Here is a 21761-nt window from a genome sequence, read left to right as displayed (position 1 = left end):
CGATATATGACAAACTGTCTACAAAGCCAACGCGTTTCTGGGGCTGTAACTTCCCCTTGCCACCAGGACTTAAGAGAATGAAACAATGTTTGCTAGGTAATCAATGTATTATTTGATGTAATGAAAATCTTGTGGATTTGCATAGTATCCACCATCAGGTACTTCTGGCAGCCGAAGAAAGCGTTGTCTTTGCAAACAGTTTGTCCTTGGAATAAATTTGAATTTGGACTTTAATATTACATTGTGGTATTTCAATTCTAAATTCACTCATCCCGATCTCAACCTAAGTTGATCGTGGAAATCCTTCAGTGGGGACACTTGTCGAGTCACAACTAAGAGGGATTTTTCCCTCACTTCCTGTTGTGTCTCCAGGACAGGAAGTAAGGGAAACTCTCCCTAATGGAGCAAATAATACTTTTAACTTTAACAACAAAAGGTTTCGACTAGCGATACAATTCAAATGATTTGCGTCCATACAGCTCTATAGTAATTTGTTGTCATTAATAGAAAATTACAGTTTTACAGAAAGAGATTATTGTGGGTAGGTGAAGGGACAGGTTTTCAGGTACACACTTGCATGGCCTCAAACTCTTCATCCACCTGGGCCTGCATCAATCCCTAGAGAGTTCAGTGGAGCCAAACTTTAGCTGTTCATATGTGGCTTGAATTTCACACAACCTTTGTGTATTTTCAGAAATTCAAGCCATGGGCGGCCCTTCTAATACCACCCGGCTGAACAAATGTTGATTGAGAAATGAAAGGAGCTAGGCCAAACAGTTACTTAGCTGGACAGCTATAGTCACTGTTTGAGTGTTCTGACAGCTGTGGGTGCCAGCTCTCATAATACAATAACTGGCACTGGGAGATTACTCCATCCATGATATCTACTTTGGATGGGTGGATCTTTGGTTGTCTCTCATTCAGCTGGCTGAGGTGAATGAGAGAAACCTTTACATAAATGGCTAGGTTTAGTGAGGTTATGCTGAGACTGGCTGCAGGTTCCTGCAGTGGCGCTCACAGGGAATATAGATAGAAGGCTTAGACAGACCATACATTATACAATTTTCTTTTCTTCAGCCATGGGTTGAGGGAAAGAAAATTATTTAAAGCAGAAGTCCACCCTAACACTAAAATCCCTGCATCTACAGACATCCACAATCTAACACTAACCTATCTAACCCTGTAAAGAAGAAATCACTATCCATAACTTTTTTTAAGCCAATCTGACCTGATCCCACGCTGTCAGCCATGGCTTCGCTGTGTGGGCAGGTGCAGAGGACACAGCTGACAAAGAAAGCCCCATAGTAACTCTATGGGTGACGTCACTCCTCATTCATTTCAGAGCCGTTGTCGGCTGTGTCCTCTGCAGAACTTCAGAGGCTGGAGTCCAGATCGGATTAGCTTCAAAAAAGGTATGTATACTGATTTCTTCTTTACATGGCTAGATAGGTTAGTGTTATATTGTGGATGTCTGTAGATGCAGAGATTTTAGTGTTAGGGTGGACTTACACTTTAATTCCCCCATTAACACAGTCAGTGTTGATGGGGGAACTGAGCAGTTGTTTTTCCTTCAACCAGTGGAAAGAAAATGACATAATGTATGACCTACCTAAGCCTTCTATCCACAATCCCTCCCATGGAGCTAAATTATTCTGACAGCAGGAGGTTTCCCTGCCGTCAGAATACAATGATCACAGCTTACGCATATAGCCTCCGGCAGTGATTGAACAGAAAAAACTGACAGGCTGGTTGTACTAAAGTCAGTTGAGGGAATAACTTCTTTTGCCCATAGATGGATCAAAATTCAGCCGGGTCCTGCTGAACCGGCAGGATATCAATCCATCTATGACCAGTTGTAAGGTCCATACACACGATCATAAAATCATACGAAGAAAAAAATTGGTAGTCAGATCGTTAGTAGACAGCTTTCGAGAGCTGATCACAACAGTTCATCTGATTATTATGCGATTGGACATGCATGGAAATTTTCCTCCTACAATACCAGATCATACGATTTTCATTTTAATCACTACAGTTGTCGTCCGCAAATACAATACAAATACACTACAACACATTACATCACTTTTATATTTTTATTCTGTCATACGAGTATTTTCATAACTTTAGTAAACTCTTCATTTCCGGAATGAGGTCAGCATAAAAAAATAAAAATAAACGGACGATCATTCATTCAATAATCTCATCATGTGTACCAGGAATTGGGGTCATACAGATGAGCATTCTATCTCCGTGTACTAAAATTTCCCCTCCAAAGTCCTGTGATCCTCTTTTTTTTTTTCTAAAACTGGTCGAATGTAAAAGCAAGAAATAGAAGTTGGATTTACCTCCTTTTCTTGCAATTGGCGAACATCTATTTTTTCTTCAGTGCCTTGCTCCCTTATTAATGAATTGCTCTCTGCAACCTGGAGATAGATGGCAATAAAACACAGGATCTAACCTTTCTTCTCTCTATGTAAGACAAAACGTCATGCGGAATTCAATTTTAAAGGCTATGCTATTGATTATGGAAATCTGTTGTGTTTTTATACAGTTAATAATGGCCTTATTCTTTACAGGTACAGTTCGATTAGCTGATCTAAAATGCACGCTAAAGACGAATGTGACATTACCAGACAGCATAATCACACAGCGGGAGGACGAGGAGCCTGTCGATGAGGAACGGGACTTGTCTACTGCTCATAGTGAAGGCCTTGTGACAGTGACACGAGCTCGCAGGAGGAAGACCACAAAACCTACAGAGACAGCAACATCTCCAAAAGAAGAGATGGAGGAAAGGGTCAAGAGCAGACGGCAGAAAGACTTTGACATGGAACAGGAGGCCGACTTGCTGGAGGACAGTGATGAGGAGAGCAGGAAAAAGGATCGGGCCCGAGTATTAGAAGAGCTATGGACTCAAAACCATCAGAAGCTTCTGGAGCTGGCACTACAGCAGTATCCGAAGGGAACAGCAGAACGTTGGGATAAAATAGCCAAATGTGTGCCTGGCAAAACCAAGGTGAGAACAATTATTTCTACTTTTTGGTAGTAATAGAGTGCCTTATTTTATCATCGTTGTCCCCTTGCCGGTGTCATGTGGAACCAGGTTAGCTCAGATTTTCTTTGGGCAAGTTGTGGAATCTCTTAGGCTCTCAGTGGTGTTCCTTGATCAGCTAAGAAGTAAGATCAGATTAGTATGTTCTGGGACTACTGCCATCTGGACAGGCCTAGTACAGCTTCTGGGGGCGTATACTTGTAAAATACTTTAAGTATATATTATTTTTAGTTTTGGATAAAGTAGGAAAGAGTTAAACCCCTGTCATTTTTTTATTTTTCCCCACTGGGAAGAATTTATTTTTCTTCCTGCCCTGGGGACACAACAAGAAGTGAGGTATTCTCCCCAACATCAGGGGACTTTCCCAGTTGTCATCGGAAAAGGTGTCCCAATTGGAAAATTTCCACTTACCTGTTTTGGTAAAAAGCCCGTGGGATTTTGCATCAAATTATCTTGTTACCAGGGCAAATAGAGAAAGTAAATCTCAGATGAAGAGACAGCAATTCAATTCCTGACGGAGGTTGTAATCCTTACTCGCTCCATCTGATGTTAGCTACATTTTAAACCATGTCAGCTAGCATAATTCCGTTCAGAGGAGCAGTAGTTCTCCTCCGGGGTGCTTCTGGGCCATCACACTTTCCCAATCATTCAGCATCCCTGTCATCACCTTTGGACATTCAGAATTTTTGTGTTCCTCTTAATGTAAGCGCTGTGTTATTGGTTCTTTTTTTTTCCAAGATACTTACTGACCCTTTCCTTAGCCCAAGTAAAATGGTGATTTAACTCTGCCCCTCCTCAGTAGCATGTACTCATCTTAACATTGGCATACACATTGATAATTGTTCAAGTATTCAAAATTCATCACCAAAACTGCAATAAAAGCCCAACTCTATCCAAGCAAAAACAGATGTTTTGGCTACAGTCTGGTCTTTGGTGGATAATCAGATGCAACAAATGAAAGGGATTTCCATATTGCTCCTCGGTTTCCATTTACCATAGCATGCCGATAGGGTGGCTTTCAGCAGGGGGAAAACCCTCTCTGTAAACATTAGAGTGCCTAAACTTGCCACTGTGTGGGTAAAGGAGAAGTGAGGAGAGTGGCATTTTAGAGACCATTGTACCACTCCAAAAATGTGCTGCTTTCCTTTTATTGAGGGGAGAAACTTAATTTCCTTTCCTTCCCTTCCCTTCCCAAATGCAAGTTCTAATTTTTTTAACAGAAAACTATACATTTTACATTTTTAGTGTATCCGTAGCCATTTTTTTTATCTGCATATAAAAGCAAAGGCGAAGGCCTTCAAAAAATACAAGGCTGAGGGATCATTGTCAGCATTCAAACTTTACAAAGAATGCAACAAGATATGTAAGGGTGCAATTAGGGTGACTAAGATAGAACACGAAAGACATATAGCGGAGGAGAGCAAAAAAAATCCCAAGAAATTATTTAAGTATATAAACAGTAAAAAATGGAGGACAGATCATATTGGCCCCATTAAGAATTAGGAGGGACATCAGGTTACAAAGGATGGGGAGATGGCAAAGGTATTGGCACCCTCATGGCTAACAGAGGACAGAATTAGAAACAGACTTGGGAAACGTAACATTATTAAATCAGCGTGACCAGATGGGTACTTGGGGAACTCAAGTAATTGCCAGACCATTGTTCCTATTTTTTACTGACTGGAATGTTACCAGCTGATTGGAGAAAAACCAATGTAACACCAATATTTAAAAAAGGGCCAAAATACATCCCTGGGAATTACAGACCAGTTAGCCTAACATCAATAGTATGCAAGTTCTTGGAGGGGATGATAAGGGACTATATTCAAGATTTTAGTAATGAAAATGATATCATTAGCAGTAATCAGCATTGATTCATGAAGAATAATTCTTGCCAAACCAATCAACCTACTATGAGGAGGTAAGCTACCATCTCTACACATCTAGGTAGGCCCCTAGACGTGGTATATCTGGATTTTGCAAAAGTGTTTGACACAGTTCCCCATAAAAAGTAAGGTCCGTTGGCATGGACCATAGGGTGAGTACATGGATTGAAAACTGGCCACAAGGGTGAGTTAAGAGGGTGGTGATAAATGGGGAGTACTCGGAATGGTCAGGGGTGGGTAGTGGGGTCCCCCAGGGTTCTGTGCTGGGACCAATCCTATTTAATTTGTTCATAAACAACCTGGAGGATGGGGTAAACAGTTCAATCTCTGTATTTGCGGAAAATACTTAGCCAAGCAGGGCAATAACTTCGCAGGATGTGGAAACCTTGCAAGAAGATCTGAACAAATTAATGGGGTGGCAACTACATGGCAAATGAGGTTTAATGTAGAAAAATGTAAAATAATGCATTTGGGTGGCAAAAATATGAATGTAATCTATACACTGGGGGGAATCTAGGATGGAAAGGGACCTGGGGGTCCTAGTAGATGGCATGCAATGCCAAGCAGCTGCTAACAAATCAAACAGAATATTGGCATACATTAAATAAAATTAACTCCAGAGATAAAACAATTATTCTCCCGCTCTACAAGACTCTGGTTCGATCGCACCAGGAGTATGCTGTCCAGTTCTGGGCACTAGTCCTCAAGGAAGGATGTACTGGAAATGGAGCGAGTACAAAAAAGTGCAACAAAGCTGATAAAGGGTCTGGAGGATATTAGTTATAAAGAAAGGTTGTGAGCCCTGAACTTATTCTTTCTGGAGAAGAGACGCTTGAGAGGGGATTTGATTTCAATTTACAAATACCGTACTGGTGACCCCACAATAGAGAGAAAACTTTTTTGCAGAAGGGAGTTTAACAAGACATGTCGCCACTCATTAAAATTAGAAGAAAAGAGGTTTCAGCAGGAAGCATTGATAGTTTAAAAAAACGATTATATAAGCACCTGAACGACTGCAACATACACGGGTATACAATGTAATACTGACATATAATCACACACATAGGGTCGACTTGATTTATCTCTAAAAAATACATATTTTCTTCTGTCTGTGTTGCTGTTGAAGGGTTTCATTCACTTCCTGCCCAGTAAAAGGGTTGTTGCCAGGACTGAAAGTGATGAGAAATCTCTCTAGAAGAGCCCTGGAGAGCGATAAAAGCTGAAATCCTTTCCCATTCCAAAACTCAAAAAAAAATGCTTCAGTTATAGATACATTTTTATATTGTACGTCAATAAGTAATTTTTCACTATAAACTGCTGTTTCTCGGAATATATTCCTTTACCTGGAAAAAAGGAATGGCTGCCACCTAGGTAGGAAATTTGACTTGTTTCACACGCTTGTGGTGGTTGTTATTTGAAGTCCCATCAAGGCACATAGAGAGAGATAGAAGGAATAATATTCATTGGGCCAGCCTATTGGCATCCCCGAAACGCATTCTTCATTCTATTCAGCTTCTGGGAATTCCCTGCGCTGTCTCCAGCCTGTGGGTCAGTGATTTCCATCTCCCTGAAGCCTTCATCATATCAAGTGTCCAGAATGTGGCAGTAGGATGAAAGCTTTGTGTCCAATTTATTACCTCCGTGAGATGAGCGGTGCCCATTAGGAAGGCTCATATTAACATACTGTATGTAAAGGATTAATAAGCCAATATTGTCTGGTGTGTTTGTATTTCCTTTGCATGAACTGCTTCAAGTTTATACAGCATAGCACTAGACAAGGTTAACTGAATGCCGCAGTTCTGCCAATCAATCTATAGACCCAACTCCCACAGGCTATACATACAATAGAGTACATCCATACCATTATGATCACCCACCTACTATTGAGCATGTCCCCCTTTTGCCACCAAAACAGCCCAGACCCATCAAGGAATTGACTTCCCATAGTGCATCCTGATGCCAACTCTTCCCCAGGTAAGTGACGCACCCGGCACTTTTGGCAGTAGACATCGGTCAGCGTGGGCACCCTGAGCAGTCTGTGGCGATGCAGCCCCAAACAAAGAACTGAGATGCACTGTGTGATCTGACACCGTTCCTTCACCACCACCATTGCTTTTTCAGCAGTTTGAGCTACAGTAGTTCTTCTATTGGATCGGTATACTCGGGTCAGCCTTCACTCCCCACGTGCATCAGTGAGCCTTGTCCCCACATGACCCTTTTGCCAGTTTTCCTTCCTGGGGCCACTTTTGGTCAGTCCTGAACATTACAGGCCTGGCACATCCCACATGAGCTGCAGTTTTGGAGATGCTCTGACCCCAGTCCTCTAGCCATTACAATTTGGCCCATGTCAACATTGCTTGAATCCTTATGATTGCCCATGTTTTCTGCTTTTCACATTTATATGTTCACTTGCTGCCTAATATATCCCACCCACTTTTAGGTGCCATTATACAGAGAAAATCAATGTCATTCCTTAGGAAAATATGAGGGCTATAGAACCAATTTAACCACATAAAGGAAACCTGTGACTTATTCTGGCTTTGCCCAGTTCTTAAGCTAGGCCACCAGCCTCATGCAGAGGCAGACACCAATGACAACCTACTTCCATTCTTTACAGGTTTTGCTTTAATGCTGAACTTGAGGCCAACAACAAAATGCAAAGGTGAAATACATATATATGGGAGTTGTTTTACCTATTATAGGATTTGCATGTCTGTCCATCCAGTTCTGAGAGTTTCACAGCTCTGCCTCACAGCATAGCCCTGTCTGGTGGGGCAGGAGACCTGAATTTTCTCTGCTACAGTTAAGTAACCCTTACAGATCATGTTCCTCCCCCACACTGTGACTGGCCAATGAAAAGAGAAGCAGCAGACTGATGGGCCCATCACTCTGCTCTCTCCTCCTATCAGCATGTCCCCTTATAGCACATAAACACTGCAGCACAACTGACTGCTTGTACTGCTTCTTTGTCTCTTAGACTGTGCTCTGCTGTACTGCATATTTTAAGAGACTAATATGGAGTCAAATTCAGGTACTTACACTGCTTGAATTAAAAAAAGTGACATTTAATGATGTATTAATGATTACAGAGCTGTATATATGTTTTATATCTGCCTGAAGGTTAGCTTTAAACAGATATGTGTTGTTTCTTATGTTGGCTTTGGTCGTGTTTGGCTGGCAGACATTGACTCTTTTTCCTTTTGCCTTTCTACAGGAAGATTGTATATGTAGATATAAGATGCTAGTGGAGCTCGTGCAAAAGAAGAAGCAAGCAAAAAGCTGAAGCTGGATGGCTTGGAGAACATGGAACTGCAAGCAGGACCCCCTCATCCTCTGCAACAGTCATGTGCCTTAGTATTAAATACATAAATTAAAATGATTGCCAACTAAAATATTTCATGCATATAAGAATTAAAAGTATTTTTTTATACCATAATGTGTTTGCTTTGTAACTGGCACAGTTGTGGTGGCCTGCGAATACCGACATCTTTCCTTCTTTGTTAAAAAGCAAAAGCACTTTGTCCACATGGATGTTTGGTAGCTGTTTATCTGTGATACATTGATCAGCTTTCCAAAATAAATACCAATAAAAGTAAGGCAGGCCATACTCAGTTCCAATCTCGGCTGTTCAGCAGGCTGTATGGGAAGGCTGAATATACCAAGTTATTCAATCAATCAACTTGGATAAACCCAGCATGCCGGGTTTTACCTGCGATTATCGTTAGTGGTCACTATCGCTGCTACCAATAATCACTGTCTTCTCCCAGTGGGAGAAGACAATGGCCCGGCAGGAGAGACTCTCACATCATCACTGTCTGTGCTGATGGGGTAATCGAGCTAATTTCTTTCCTGCAACCAGTGGTTGCAGGAAAGAAATTTGCTCCGTGTATGGCCGGCATAAATGTCTTTAGCCGGACAATGAGACACAAGGTAGTAGATCTAAAATCCCAATCACCAGAATTTCATTTCATCTCTAACATGTTGCAATATATCTACAATCAAAACTCTTTTTAGTTTTGCATAGAGTAGGGAAAGATTTAAAATCACATTCCTTTTTTCTGTTTTTCGGGTGACAACTGCAACATTTTCACATCACCTTGTAAAACAACACTGTTTAAAATAGAAATGAAAGGCAGAACATTTGTGTGTGTGTGTGTGTATGTATATTTTATATATATATATATATATATATATATATATATATATACATATACATTATAAATGTCTTTTTCTCCTTTTTTTTATAAGTAATCACATAATCTCTGTTCTCAGCTTCATAAAGAGCTCAGAGAGCTAGGGGAGGAGAAACGGTAGTACACTGATCTTCCCAGTGAATGTCTGTGTGAAGGGGAGGAGGGGTTGTCAGGACAAGTCTGAACATTGGAAGTGAGAAGACGGAGTTCCCAGTACAGCCATAAGACTGACCACACTGTGCTTTTCTACTTAGTGTGGTAAATTTTTGATAGAAAAACAGAGGGACTGGCAGGAACGCCAGAGATTTCACATTCGCACAAAAGAAGGAATACAAAGAGAACAGGATACTTTTTCATACAAGTACATGGTATAGCAGGCACATATCAGGAATATGAAGTGTTGGGATTACATATTTAATTTATTTATTACAGGTACTTATATAGCACCATCAATTTATGCAGCGCTTTACAAATTTATTGTACATTCACATTAGCTGCCCTCTAGGAGCTTACAATCTGAGGTCCCTAACTCACATTCATACATACACATATTCTTTAATACCAGTGACAATCCCACTATAACTAAGAGATGTGTAAATTTTATTAACAGGCCAAAGGTTTTTTAACAAGATGCTGCCTGCCCCACCGTCAAATGACGGCGGTGCAGCCCTCGTTCTGGGTGGATGTCATATGACGGCGTCCCAGAACGGCTGCTCTTTAACTATGTGATCGGCTGTGGCCAATCACAGCCGGTCACATGTACATCATGGAGATGCCGGTAATCAGTACTGACAGCTCACCTCACAGAAGACATCTACACATGTAATCAGGGCACTGATCATCAGTGCCTTGATTACAATAGTGCCACAAATCACTGCCAGTGAGGAGGGCCCACCAGTGCCAGCAATCAGGGCCCACCACTGCCAGCAATCAGTGCCCACACGTGCAACCAATCAGTGCCCATTAGTGATGCCAGTCAGTGCTGGCTAGTACCCATTGGCACCACCTGTCAGTGCCCACCAGTGCCGCTTATCAATGCCACATATCAGTGCCCTTAAGTGTGACATAATAGTGCCTTGTAATCAGTGCCGATGAGTGCCACCTCATCAGTGCCCATAAGTGCCACCTCATCAAAGCCCATCAGTGCCGCCCATCTGCGCACATCAGTGAAGGAGAACTTACTTAATTACAAAATTTACTGACAGAAACTAAGTAAAAAAACATTTTTTTCATCCTTTTTTTTTTTGTAAAAAATAAAAAAAAACAGCAGTGATTAAATACCACTAAAAGAAAGCTCTATTTGTGTGAAGAAAATTTTCATTTGGGTACAGTGTTGCATGACTGCGCTATTGTCATTCAAACTGCAACAGCACTGAAAGCTGAAAAATGGCCTGGGCAGGAAGGGGGTATAAGTGCCCTGTAGGCAAGTGGTTAAAGACCCAATTTCAGGCACCAGAAAGAAATACCCTTGTAGCTGGGTGGTGGGCACTTCAAGGATATAATTTTTTTTGTGCCTGGATTTGGGCTTTAATTTTTTGCCCATTTTCTGTTGTATATGCAGTCTTGCATGTTTATCCATTGTAAGCCAACACAGATGGACACAAAGCTGCAGCTGTTACTTTTCCTAAATCCTAAAAGGGTGATTTATTGTCAGGAAGTGTTACATGTGTATTTTTTAAACTATTGATTTTCTCAGTAAAAAGTAAAAAAAAAAAAAAATGTGGAATGAAATTTGGTAAGAACCAAGTGATCCTCATAGTGAACTTTGTGTAGAGTTACTCTCAGGTCATTACAGAGGACAAGGAGGCAGTCTTAACATCTGGAGGAAAGTCTCCTGTTCTACTAGATGGGGCTTTTCTGTGTGGCAAAGCTGTTTCAATCTCAGGACTGGATGGGCAGAACTACAAATCCCTTGGCAGGTAAAACAGTTCCCATACAGTGCCTTGCAAAAGTATTCACCCCCTTGCCATTTTTCATGTTTTGTTGCCTAACGACCTGGAATTAACATGGATTGTGTGAGGATTTGCATCATTTAATTTACAGAACATGTCCACAACTTTGAAGATGTTTTTTTTTATTGTGAAGCAAACAACAAATAGGACAAAATAACAGAAAAAGTCAATGTGCATATCTTTTCACCCCCCCTAAAAGTCAATACATTGTAGAACCACATTTTGTGGCTATCACAGCTCCAATTGGTTTTGGATAAGTCTCTATGAGCTTGCCACATCTTACCACTGGGATTTTTGCCCATTCCTCATTGCAAAACTGCTCCAGCTCCTTCAAGTTGGGTGGTTTGTGCCTTGTAAACAGCAATCTTCATGTCTGACAACAGATTTTCTATTGGATTGAGGTCTGGGCTTTGACTAGGCCATTCCAACACAACATGTTTCCCTTCAAACCACTCAAGTGTTGCATTAGCAGTGTGTTTGAAGTCGTTGTCTTGCTGGAAGGTGAACCTCCGTCTTAGCCTCAAATCACACACAGAGTAGTACAGGTTTTGCTCAAGAATATCCCTGTTTTTAGCACCATCCATCTTTCCCTCAACTCTAACCAGTTTCCCAGTCCTGACTGCTGAAAAACATCCCCACAGCATGATGCTGCCACCACCATGTTTCACGGTGGGGATGGTGTTCTTTGGGTGATGTGATGTGTTGGGTTTGCGCCAGACATAGCTTCTTTGATGTCCAAAAAGTTCAATTTTAGTCTCATCAGACCAGCGCACCTTCCTCCATACATTTTGGGAGTCTCCCACATGCCTTTTCGCAAACTCAAAACGTGCCATTTTGTTTTTTTGCTGAAAGTAATGACTTTCTTCTGGTCACTCTGCCATAAAGCCCAACTCTATGGAGCCTACAGCTTATTGTCGTCCTATGTACAGATACTCCAGTCTCTGCTATGGAACTCTGCAGCTCCTCCTGGGTTACCTTAGGTCTCTGTGCTGCCTCTCTGATTAATGCCCTCCTTGCCCGGTCAGTGAGTTTTGGTGTGCAGCCGTCTCTTGGCAGGTTTGCTGTTGTGCCATGTTCTTTCCATTTACTTATGATAGATTTGATGGTGCTCCTATGGATCATCAAAGATTTGGATTTTTTTTTTTTATAACCTAACCTCGACTTGTACTTCTCAACAACATTGTCCCTTACTTGTTTGGAGACTTCCTTGGTCTTCATGGCAGTGTTTGGTTAGTGTTGCCTCTTGCTTAGGCATTGCAGCCTCTGGGGCCTTTTAAAAAAGGTGTGTATATGTAATGACAGATCATGTGACACTCAGTTTGCACACAGGTGGACATCATTTCACTAATTATGGGACTTCTGAAGGTAATTGGTTGCACCAGAGTTTTTAATGGGCTTCATAACAAAGGGGGTGAATACATACGCACATGGAAATTATCAGTTTTTTTATTTCTGAAAAATAGTTTTATGTATATATTTTTCTAATTTTACTTCACCAACTTAGACTAATTCAGAATAAAAAAAATATTGAACTAAAGGCTGTAATGTAACAAAATAGATAAAAAGCCAAGGGGGTGAATACTTTTGGAAAGCACTGTAGATGTATTGCATCTGTGTGTTTAGTTGTTTGCCTGAAGTTCAGCTTTAATTAGAACGTGGTGGTTTTGTCATTTTCACATTGAGACTAAAATAAACCTCCAATGTACCCTTGTGTCCCTTTCCTTGTTACAAGACTGTGATGTAATGAATGGAGTATTGATGGCAGATTGTCCAGGTCAGTATGACAGATGCAGCCAACAGACAATGAGGAATATTTGATTTAGCTGGGAGGTTTCAGCCTGGACTGAATGTCACCCGTGGGTGTCACAGCAGATGAACCTGTGCAGAGAGCAGCGCCTCTCGCTGTCTTCATTTCTGCTTGAATATCCAATTTGCAGTTGGTTTTGTGTGTCCGAGCTCAGGAGAAAAAAAAACACACACTTCCTGCTTACATATGTATCCATTATGGTCAATAGCTCCAAGGCAAACTCAGAATGTCGTTATGCTGCAGGCTACTGGAAGCTCCGCAATTTATGTCTCAGCAACATAGCCAGGTGATGTCAGCTATCAAAACCGATCACACCAAGACAGCTTACCTAATTAGCATCCTAATTACTGCGCTGAAGGCGACCGCTGGCAGACAAACGGTTAATGCGACGCTAATAATCTCATGCCTATGTATTTCTAGAGACGGCATTTCTGCCTTACTGGAAGTGAAGTCTGAGTCTTGTATACAAATTGCCAAACTTTATTCCGGGATGACAGCAGAAACTGCTAACTGCTATTTCCTTGTGGCAGTTTCATTACCACGGGGACTTATTTTTCTTTCTTCGTGTAGTTTAGAAGCATCTAGTTAGCTGGCGACATACATTTAACCATTTTGTGGCCTGGAATATAACCATACGTGATGGAGCCTCTTAGCGAAACTAAGTAATTTTATCTTAAAGCACAAACCTTTCTTTTTCGCTATAGAGTGGTGAAAAGTTGGAAACCCAGTCCGCTTTTTTATTTATTTTTCTTTAATTGCCACTTGTCTTCCTGGCGAGAAGATCTATCCTTTCACTTTTTTTTTCCTGGTGGCTATTTTCACTAGGAGGGAAAGTGATGGGAAAATTCCAAATTTTACAGTTGTCTTTAGAAGAGGAATGAATGGAGGTGAAATCTTCCAATAGGGACACCTGTCTAAAGCCCCGTACACACCGGACGAATGTTGGGAGACATCGCCCGGTTTAAAAAAATTAACAGCCGACATTCAGCCCGTGTGTATGGCACGCTGTCGGACACAAGCCGGCTGCATGGCCGGCTTCTATCGGACGAGCATGCTGGAAACCCAGCAGCTGACGACTCCCGGTCAGCACTCTCAGCCAATGGCGAAGAACGCTGACTGGAGTGTTCTGGCTGTGGGACCCTCCCCCTGTCAGAACTAAACAGCTCACCGGGGGGGAGGATCGCTGTACTAACTTCGTACTTCGTACAGCAGCTCCGACTGGAGCTAACAGGTTTTTTTCAATTTATCCCCAAAAAAATGTCAGTGCATACCAGACTTAAGAGAGAGGAGAGATTTCCTCTAATGTCGTGTACACATGACCAGTTTTCCCATCGGAATAAACTTCAAAGTTTTTTCCGAAAGAGTTCTGACGGATTTCCGCTGAAACTGCCGTACGTACACACGATCACACCAAAGTCCGATTGTTAAGAACGCGGTGACGTACAGCATGTACGATTGGGCTAGAAAAAGGAAGTTCAATGGCCAGTAGTCAATAGCTTTCATCTCGTACTTGCTTCAGAGCATGCGTCATTTTTGGTCCGTCGGAACAGCATACAGACGAGTGGTTTTCCCGATAGGAATTGGTTCCGTCGGAAATATTTAAAACATGTTCTATTTCTAGGTCCGCCAGAATTTTCGTTAAAAAAAAACAGTCCGATGGGGCATACATACGATCGGAATATAAGATGAAAAGCTTCCGTCTGACTTTTTCTGTCGGACATTCCGCTCGTATGAACGCGGCATTACATCCTGTTGTGTCTCAGGAACAAGAATTGCAACAACTTTTGAAATTAGTACACAGTTACATAGTAGGTGAGGTTGAAAAAAGACACAAGTCCATCAAGTCCAACCTATGTGTGTGATTATATGTCAGTATTACTTTGTATATCCCTGTATGTTGCAGTCGTTCAGGTGCTTAGCTAATAGTTTTTTTAAACTATCGATGCCCCCCGCAGAGACCACCACCTGTGGAAGGGAATTCCACATCCTGCCTGCTCTTACAGTGAAGAACCCTCAACATAGTTTAAGGTTAAAATTATTTTCTTCTAATTTTAGTGATGTATCTTGTTAAACTCCCTTCCACAAAAAAGTTTTATCCCTATAGTGAGGTCACCAGTATGTTATTTGTAAATTGAAATCATATTCCCTCTCAAGTGTCTCCAGAGAAAATATGTTCAGTGTTCGCAGCCTTTCTTCATTACTAATATCTTCTAGATCTTTGTATGATGCTGTAGTATTACTAATGATTTAATAAATAACTTTTAGAAGAATGATATACTAGCATGCCGTTCCATTCTCTTGATGTTTTTGAAATGGCAAGAGGAAGATAGACTTTTGAGCAGGCGCTCTGAATGTCTACACCAAATGTATGAGCAGCAGGTCTGGAGTTGTACTGTATGTTTGGGAGATTTGAACTACAATTTTTAAAATTACAATGAAGTGTATAAAAAAAAAATATTTATTTATTTATTGTTTGATAACCCCTGTTGGCTTTTTATAGCTTCAACCTCTCTATTTGTCCTGTTGGGGATTGTCATTTGCATTGAATGTGAAAATTTCACAGTTGTCACCCAACTAGATAAAGAGAACATTTCCAATGGGAACCTTTACACCAATAACAGGAGGATTTCTCTTACTTTTGAAACATTTCTCACCTTCTGCTATATCTCCTAGACCAGGGATATGCACTTAGCGGACCTCCAGCTGTTGCAGAACTATATGTCCCAAGAGGCATAGCAAGACTCCGACAGCCACAAGCATAACATCCAGAGGCAGAGGCATGATGGGACTTGTAGTTTTGCAACAGCTGGAGGTCTGCTACGTACAGGGGTTCTAAACATTCTCTACTACAAAACAAAAAAATAAATAAATAAAGATTGGGCTTTAGATCATGGGTAGCACCAGACATTATGTTGGGGAGTGCTGTGCTGGTGGTATCAGTGGAAGAGATCCCCAACCCTGAATTCCATGTTATAATAAAAGCCGACATAAAATAATGCAGAAAAATAAGATACAGTGTTATGAAAAAACTTCATAGTAATAGGAACACGTAGGCCCCTTTAAGAACATAGAAGCATGTAACAGCATCCTTTTACACTTCTGGTCAACAACTGCAAAAATCATTTCTGTAATTTGTGTCAGAAGGCATAAAATAAACTATAGTTACCAACATTTAAAAAGAAAGCAAGAGGGATATAGAAGGGATTGAGAAGAAAATTGTGATGTGGTAAGTGGGCCGCCAAGTGTCAGGGCCAGCTATAACTTGCAGCATGTTTCAGGGCCAGGAAAGACAAAGAAAAATGTGGTGTGATAAGTGGGATGCCTGCCTGGCAGATATTGAGAGGAAAAGTGCTGTGTGCTAGGGGCATGACCAAAAAGTGGGCAGGTCAATAAAGTGGGTGTTGTTTCTCGTTGTATGGCTTGTAGTGTGTCACCTCTCCCCTATGCTTTGCTCCGATCTAAATAAAATAGGGCCTTGTGGTGCACTAATAAGGGCCAAAAAGTGTCAGGGCCATCTATAACCATCCAGCAAGTGTCAAGGTCAGCAATAACCCTATGCAAGTGTCAGGGTCAGCAATAACCCTCAGCAAGTGCCAGGGCCAGCTATAACCCAGAGCAAGTATCAGGAACAGCAATGTTAACCCCCCAGTAAGTAATACTTCCAGTATGTTGGCCTGCAATAAGAATCCCCAGCTAGAGTCAGGACAAGCAATAAACCCCAGCACATAATATCCCTACATAATAATAGCCCCCAGATATGCACAATAATGAATAACTTCGACCTTCCATGAAGCTGCCACTCTCCTGTGCTACCAATAAACCACAGGGCAACCAAAAACAGATATGACCTATTTAACACCCCAGGAGCAAGGCTTGTGCTTTGTGGTGCAGTCATGTGTGAGTACTTTGCCCACTACTGTATTCAAAATGAATGGCACCACCCAACGGTACACTAGTTTCATCATGTGAGTTGAAAATGCACATTACTGGACACATATGTGTGGGTGGGTCATGATCCTGGTGTAACATGACATTCGTGGCACCATAGCAGCATCCTGGAAGCAAGCTGGTCTTTGCTTTCAATCCCTCTTTCCATCTCAAGTGTACCTTTCTTAAAGCAAATCTCTTTGAAAGGAAACCTCTTACAAGTGAAACAGACTGCTATTGCTGACCACTTCTTCTGAAAATAGCAGTTTTCTGGCTCTCATGCCAATCCACTGGCTTTAATACTTTCAGATTTGTGACCCAGGACAAGTAGGCAGATCAGGGGTTCTGACTGTGTGTGTGCTATAGACGTCATGTAGTGTAACTTCATATTTTCCCATAGAAATGCAATAAGGTGAGCCTAACTGCATTGGAGAGCCATGATCAGTGTGCAAACTAGAGGAGAATAGGAATAAATGTGTTGGGCATTAAGGCCCCTTGGACAGCCCCGTGCCTGTAATCCTGTTGTTTTGGCGTACCTGGTATGCAGCACTGCACCATGTCAAAGCTGTAGCAAGTGGAATTCACATTTGGGGCTCTATGTGTTCAGGAACAGATACCAAAAATGCAGGTATTTTGTATTCTGGGCATTAAATGTATAGAATGCACCCCAAAACATACAAATTGGTACTTCCAGCCACAGTGTAATTTAGCCTGCCATGGACTTTGACAGGCAGAAGGGCCAGACACTCCACCTGTGCCTCCCAGACACACTAAAATGCAGGGAGCTAGACATCCCATGTGTAAGGGGCCCAAGTGGTCAGAGGAACACCTTGCCAGAGGGAAACATGGAGACTGCCAATACTGACCTTCTTCTGAAAATGCTAATTGCGTGGTGGAACACAGGTTACACCTTCTGCAGCCTGCTGCACGGGTCCTGACAATGGTCTTGTCTATCTCCATCAAAGGCCTGCACTTACCCCAAGAAATAAGTACCTACCTGTTGTGGCTGGACTGTACACTTTCTGACATTTCACAGATCAGTTTGCATTGGAAAATGTTTATTTAACTCCAAACTATATTGACTGATAAACTTCTCATCGAACTATCTTAAATCAGGCGTTATAAGGTGCACATAGTCTAGCTTTTTCTTTTGGACTTTGCAGATTAGAGACTCAGGACCTTTGTCTTTATGGCACAGTGCAGCTTTGCAGAACTACAAACTTCAAGATCTACTGAATGGAGAGGAGACAACATTGGAGGGGAGTTCTGGGGGATGCAAAAGGGACTGGCAGGCGAGTAGTTGTAGGTCGTGGATGAGTTGCTAGGCTACAGCCTTTGAAGATCACTTTCATCATCACCTTCGTGAGGACTCTCACTGCTGATGAAAGTCTATAACAAGAGCCTATTTGAAGTCTCAGAATCTGATCGTGTTCATATATAGCAACCCAGGGGGGACATCCTGCGAGACCTGCAAATTGGAATTCAGGTTCCACGTTTAAGACATCTAACTGTGCAGTGACATTTTTTTTATACTAGCTCAGCTCCGACCACTGACTGGGCTACAAATATCAGGATCCTAATGGCACAAATATATTTATGTATTGTGCAACATCAGGAATGCACTACAGCTGCATTACCAAATATACCTCCATTCTGTACAATGGGACAGTACAATACTAGCATATATCTACAGCAGTGGCAGCTGGAGCTCCAAATTTTTTTTTGGGGGGGGGGGGGTGGCGCAAACAAACTGAAAAATACTGGAAAAAAAACATCAATTGCAGCCTCACTGTGCCCATAAAATGCAGCCACTGTGCCCATTATATGCAGCCACAAAAAGCAGCCACTGCGCCCATCATATGCAGCCTGTGCCCATCATATGCAGCCACTGTGCCCATCATATGCAGCCTGTGCCCATCATATGCAGCCACTGTGATACCCCACCCCCGCTCGTCGCCTGGCCAGCACTTACCCCATCCTGGTGGCAGGTCATGCAGCCAGCTGTGGGACAGACCACGGCTCCTGCATCCTTCATGCTTCTCTGTCCATTATTAAAGTCATTGCTCCTAAAAAATACAACACAGTTTTTAAAACCTTTTTTTTGCTTTGATACATGCCCCCTGGGTCAGGACCCAGGTCCCCATACACTTTTTTGGCAATAACTTGCATATAAGCCTTTAAAGTTAGCACTTTTGATTTTTGGCGTTCGTTTAACGGTGTTTGCACAAATTTTTTACCTGTTCGCTTGTTCTGCTGTGAACCGACCCGGGGGGTATTTGGCGCATCCCTACATACATGTAAAAATCTGCATTTTTATTTTTGTTGCTAGAAAATTACTTAGAACCCCCAAACATTATATACATTTTTAAGCGGAGGCCCTGGAGAATAAAATGGGTGTTGCATCTTTTTATGCCAAGCGATATTTGTGCAGTGCTTCACAAACAAAATATTCCAGTTGATGAATTTTAGTGAACACAAACACAATATAATACCCAATTGTTTGGTAAAATATGCAAGATGATGTTACGCTGAGTAAATTGATACCAATTATTTCCTGCCAAAAAATTGTGCATGCCCATGGAATGGCAACAAAGTACGGTACATTAAATTATCCATAGGCCATGCTTTAAAGCCCTTTACAGGTTACCTGTTTAGAGTTACACAGGAGGTTTATTGCTCTCTCTTTCACGTTTGTGGCAATACAGTGCATCCGGAAAGTATTCACAACGCTTTCCGCATTTGTTTATACAACCTCATTCCAAAATGGATTACGGTAAGTTCATTATTTTACTCAAAATTCTACAAACAATACCTCATAATGACATTGTGAAAGACGTTTGTTTGAAATCTTTGCTAATTTATTAAAAAGAAAAAAGAAAACAAATCCTATGTACATAGGTATTCACAGCTTTTGCTCAATAGTTTGTTGAAGCATCTTTGGCACCAATTACAGCCTCAAGTCTTTTTGAGTATGATATTACAAGCTTGGCACACCTATTTTTTGGGCAGTTTCTCCCATTCTTCTTTGCAGGAAGCACCCTCACACTCAAGCACCATCAGGTTGGATGGGGGGCATCGGTGCACAGCCATTTTTAGATATCCCCAGAGATGTTTAATCGGGTTCAAGCCTGGGCTCTGGTTGGGCCACTCAAGAACATTCAGAGCTGTCCCTTAGCCACTCCTTTGTTATTTTGGCTGTGTGCTTGGGGTCGTTGTCCTGTTGGATGATGAACCTTCGCCCCAGTCTGAGGTCCAGAGCGCTCTGGAGCAGATTTTCATCAAGGATTTCTCTGTACATTGTGCATTGATCTTACCCTCGATCCTGACTAGACTCCCAGTTCCTGCTGCTGAAAAACATCCCCACAGCATGATGCTTCCACCACCATGCTTCACTGTAGGGATGTATTGGCCAGGTGATGAGTGGTGCCTGGTTTCCTCCAGACATGACTCTTGCCATTCAGGCCAGTGAGTTCATTCTTTGTTTTATCAGACCAAAGAATTTTGTTTCTCATGGTTTCTCATGGTCTGAGAGTCCTTTAGGTGCCTTTTGGAAAACTCCAATTGGGCTGTCATGTTCCTTTTACTTTTACCCACAATGTTATTATGGGGTATTGTTTGAAGAATCTTGACGAAAATAATTAATCTAATCCATTTTGGAATAAGGCTGTAACATAACAAAATGTGGAAAAAGTGAAGCACTGTGAATACTTTCCGGATGCACTGTACCTCACATGTGTGCTTCAATTGCTATTTACATATGCGTACGGATCAATCAACTTTATTGCTATCACAAGGAATGAACAACATCACTTGTGATAGCATGAGCTGTGGCAGCTCCAAAGATCTGGGGTTTAGATCAGTTTGATCGACTGCTTTACAAGCTGACGAAATCCTCATTGCTTCCGGGTTTCTGATATCGCAGAGTGGGAGGAACCACGTCAGTTCCCCTCACTCTGTGCAGGTAAGCCGATGCTGCCGGTCAGATCGGTCCTGGGCTCCCTACAAGGATGGGAAACACCAGAAACAGTGGTAGCAGCCGGGGAGGGGTGAGGGCCACCTTCTACCGCCTGTTAAAGTGACTAAGCGGCTCTGAATCCATTCAGATCCCTTTTACTTAAAAGAAAATCGCCAGCTGAAAAGACTGTAACAGGAGGTTGTAGCTACAACCATGATCCTGGTACCAATCACCTTAATAAAAGCCTGTATTTATACATATGGTGGTTAATAATGTATTAATGAATACAGAGCTGCATTCATTTTTTTTTTTTTTTTATATCTGCCTAGAAATCAGCTTTAAAGCCCATCTAGATTTGCCACCTCATCCCTTTAAACCCGAACACATATGAATTACACAGGTTCTGAGGCTAGTTTAATGCAGATAAGGCACCAAGTGAGTTTAATTACCACCTTAATCGGGTTAAAGGGATGAGGTGGCAACCCTAAGCCCATCTGCAGTCAATTTTCCTTTTTTGAGGGGGGCATAAAAATGTTAGGCTTTGACAGAGACTCAAACTCTTCCCCAATTTTTTCAGAAAATAGTGCTTGGCTGTAAATGTTGGGGAGATTTCCCATCACTCATAGTCCCTATAGTGATGCCACCTCAGAGGGTGAGTCCATGATGCCCTCCATTCACAGTCTGTCCTCATTTGGGTTGAGTGACCTTGCAGGCAAAAAGACGTTACCGCAGGGAAACAGCGCTGGACTAAATGAGAATTACAGCCCATTTTAATTTTTGATCTTTTTTTTATCCCTGGCTAGAAGCCATTTTTAGGGGGAAAAAAAATTGCATTAAGGCTTTAAGCTAACTATATCATCTCTTTAAACAGGTGCCTACACTTCTTGTTCCTATAGACAATGTTTACAAAGGATAGAACTCCACAGAACACACCACATATCATGAAAAGTCTTTACTGAATACATCATTATGAAACTGTATATTATATT

At 41.7% G+C, this 21761-nt stretch overlaps 1 protein-coding gene across 1 annotated transcript in view; it reads left to right on the top strand.

Moving 5' to 3' along the window:
* The window catches only part of DNAJC1 (DnaJ heat shock protein family (Hsp40) member C1), a 168663-nt gene extending 160289 nt beyond the window's left edge, over positions 1 to 8374 (top strand). The window contains exons 11-12 of the mRNA XM_077490952.1: positions 2577 to 3016; positions 8153 to 8374. Coding sequence (XP_077347078.1) covers positions 2577 to 3016; positions 8153 to 8221 — 509 coding nt within the window. The 3' untranslated portion in view covers positions 8222 to 8374. The remainder of the gene's footprint in view (positions 1 to 2576; positions 3017 to 8152) is intronic.
* The last annotated feature ends 13387 nt before the right edge of the window (positions 8375 to 21761 follow it).

Source organism: Lithobates pipiens, unplaced genomic scaffold, assembly GCF_037356315.1.
Source record: "Lithobates pipiens isolate NorthernLeopardFrog02 unplaced genomic scaffold, aLitPip1_a1.2 Scaffold_19, whole genome shotgun sequence".
Classification (NCBI taxonomy): domain Eukaryota; kingdom Metazoa; phylum Chordata; class Amphibia; order Anura; family Ranidae; genus Lithobates; species Lithobates pipiens.
This window is presented reverse-complemented; position numbering and strand designations above follow the sequence as displayed.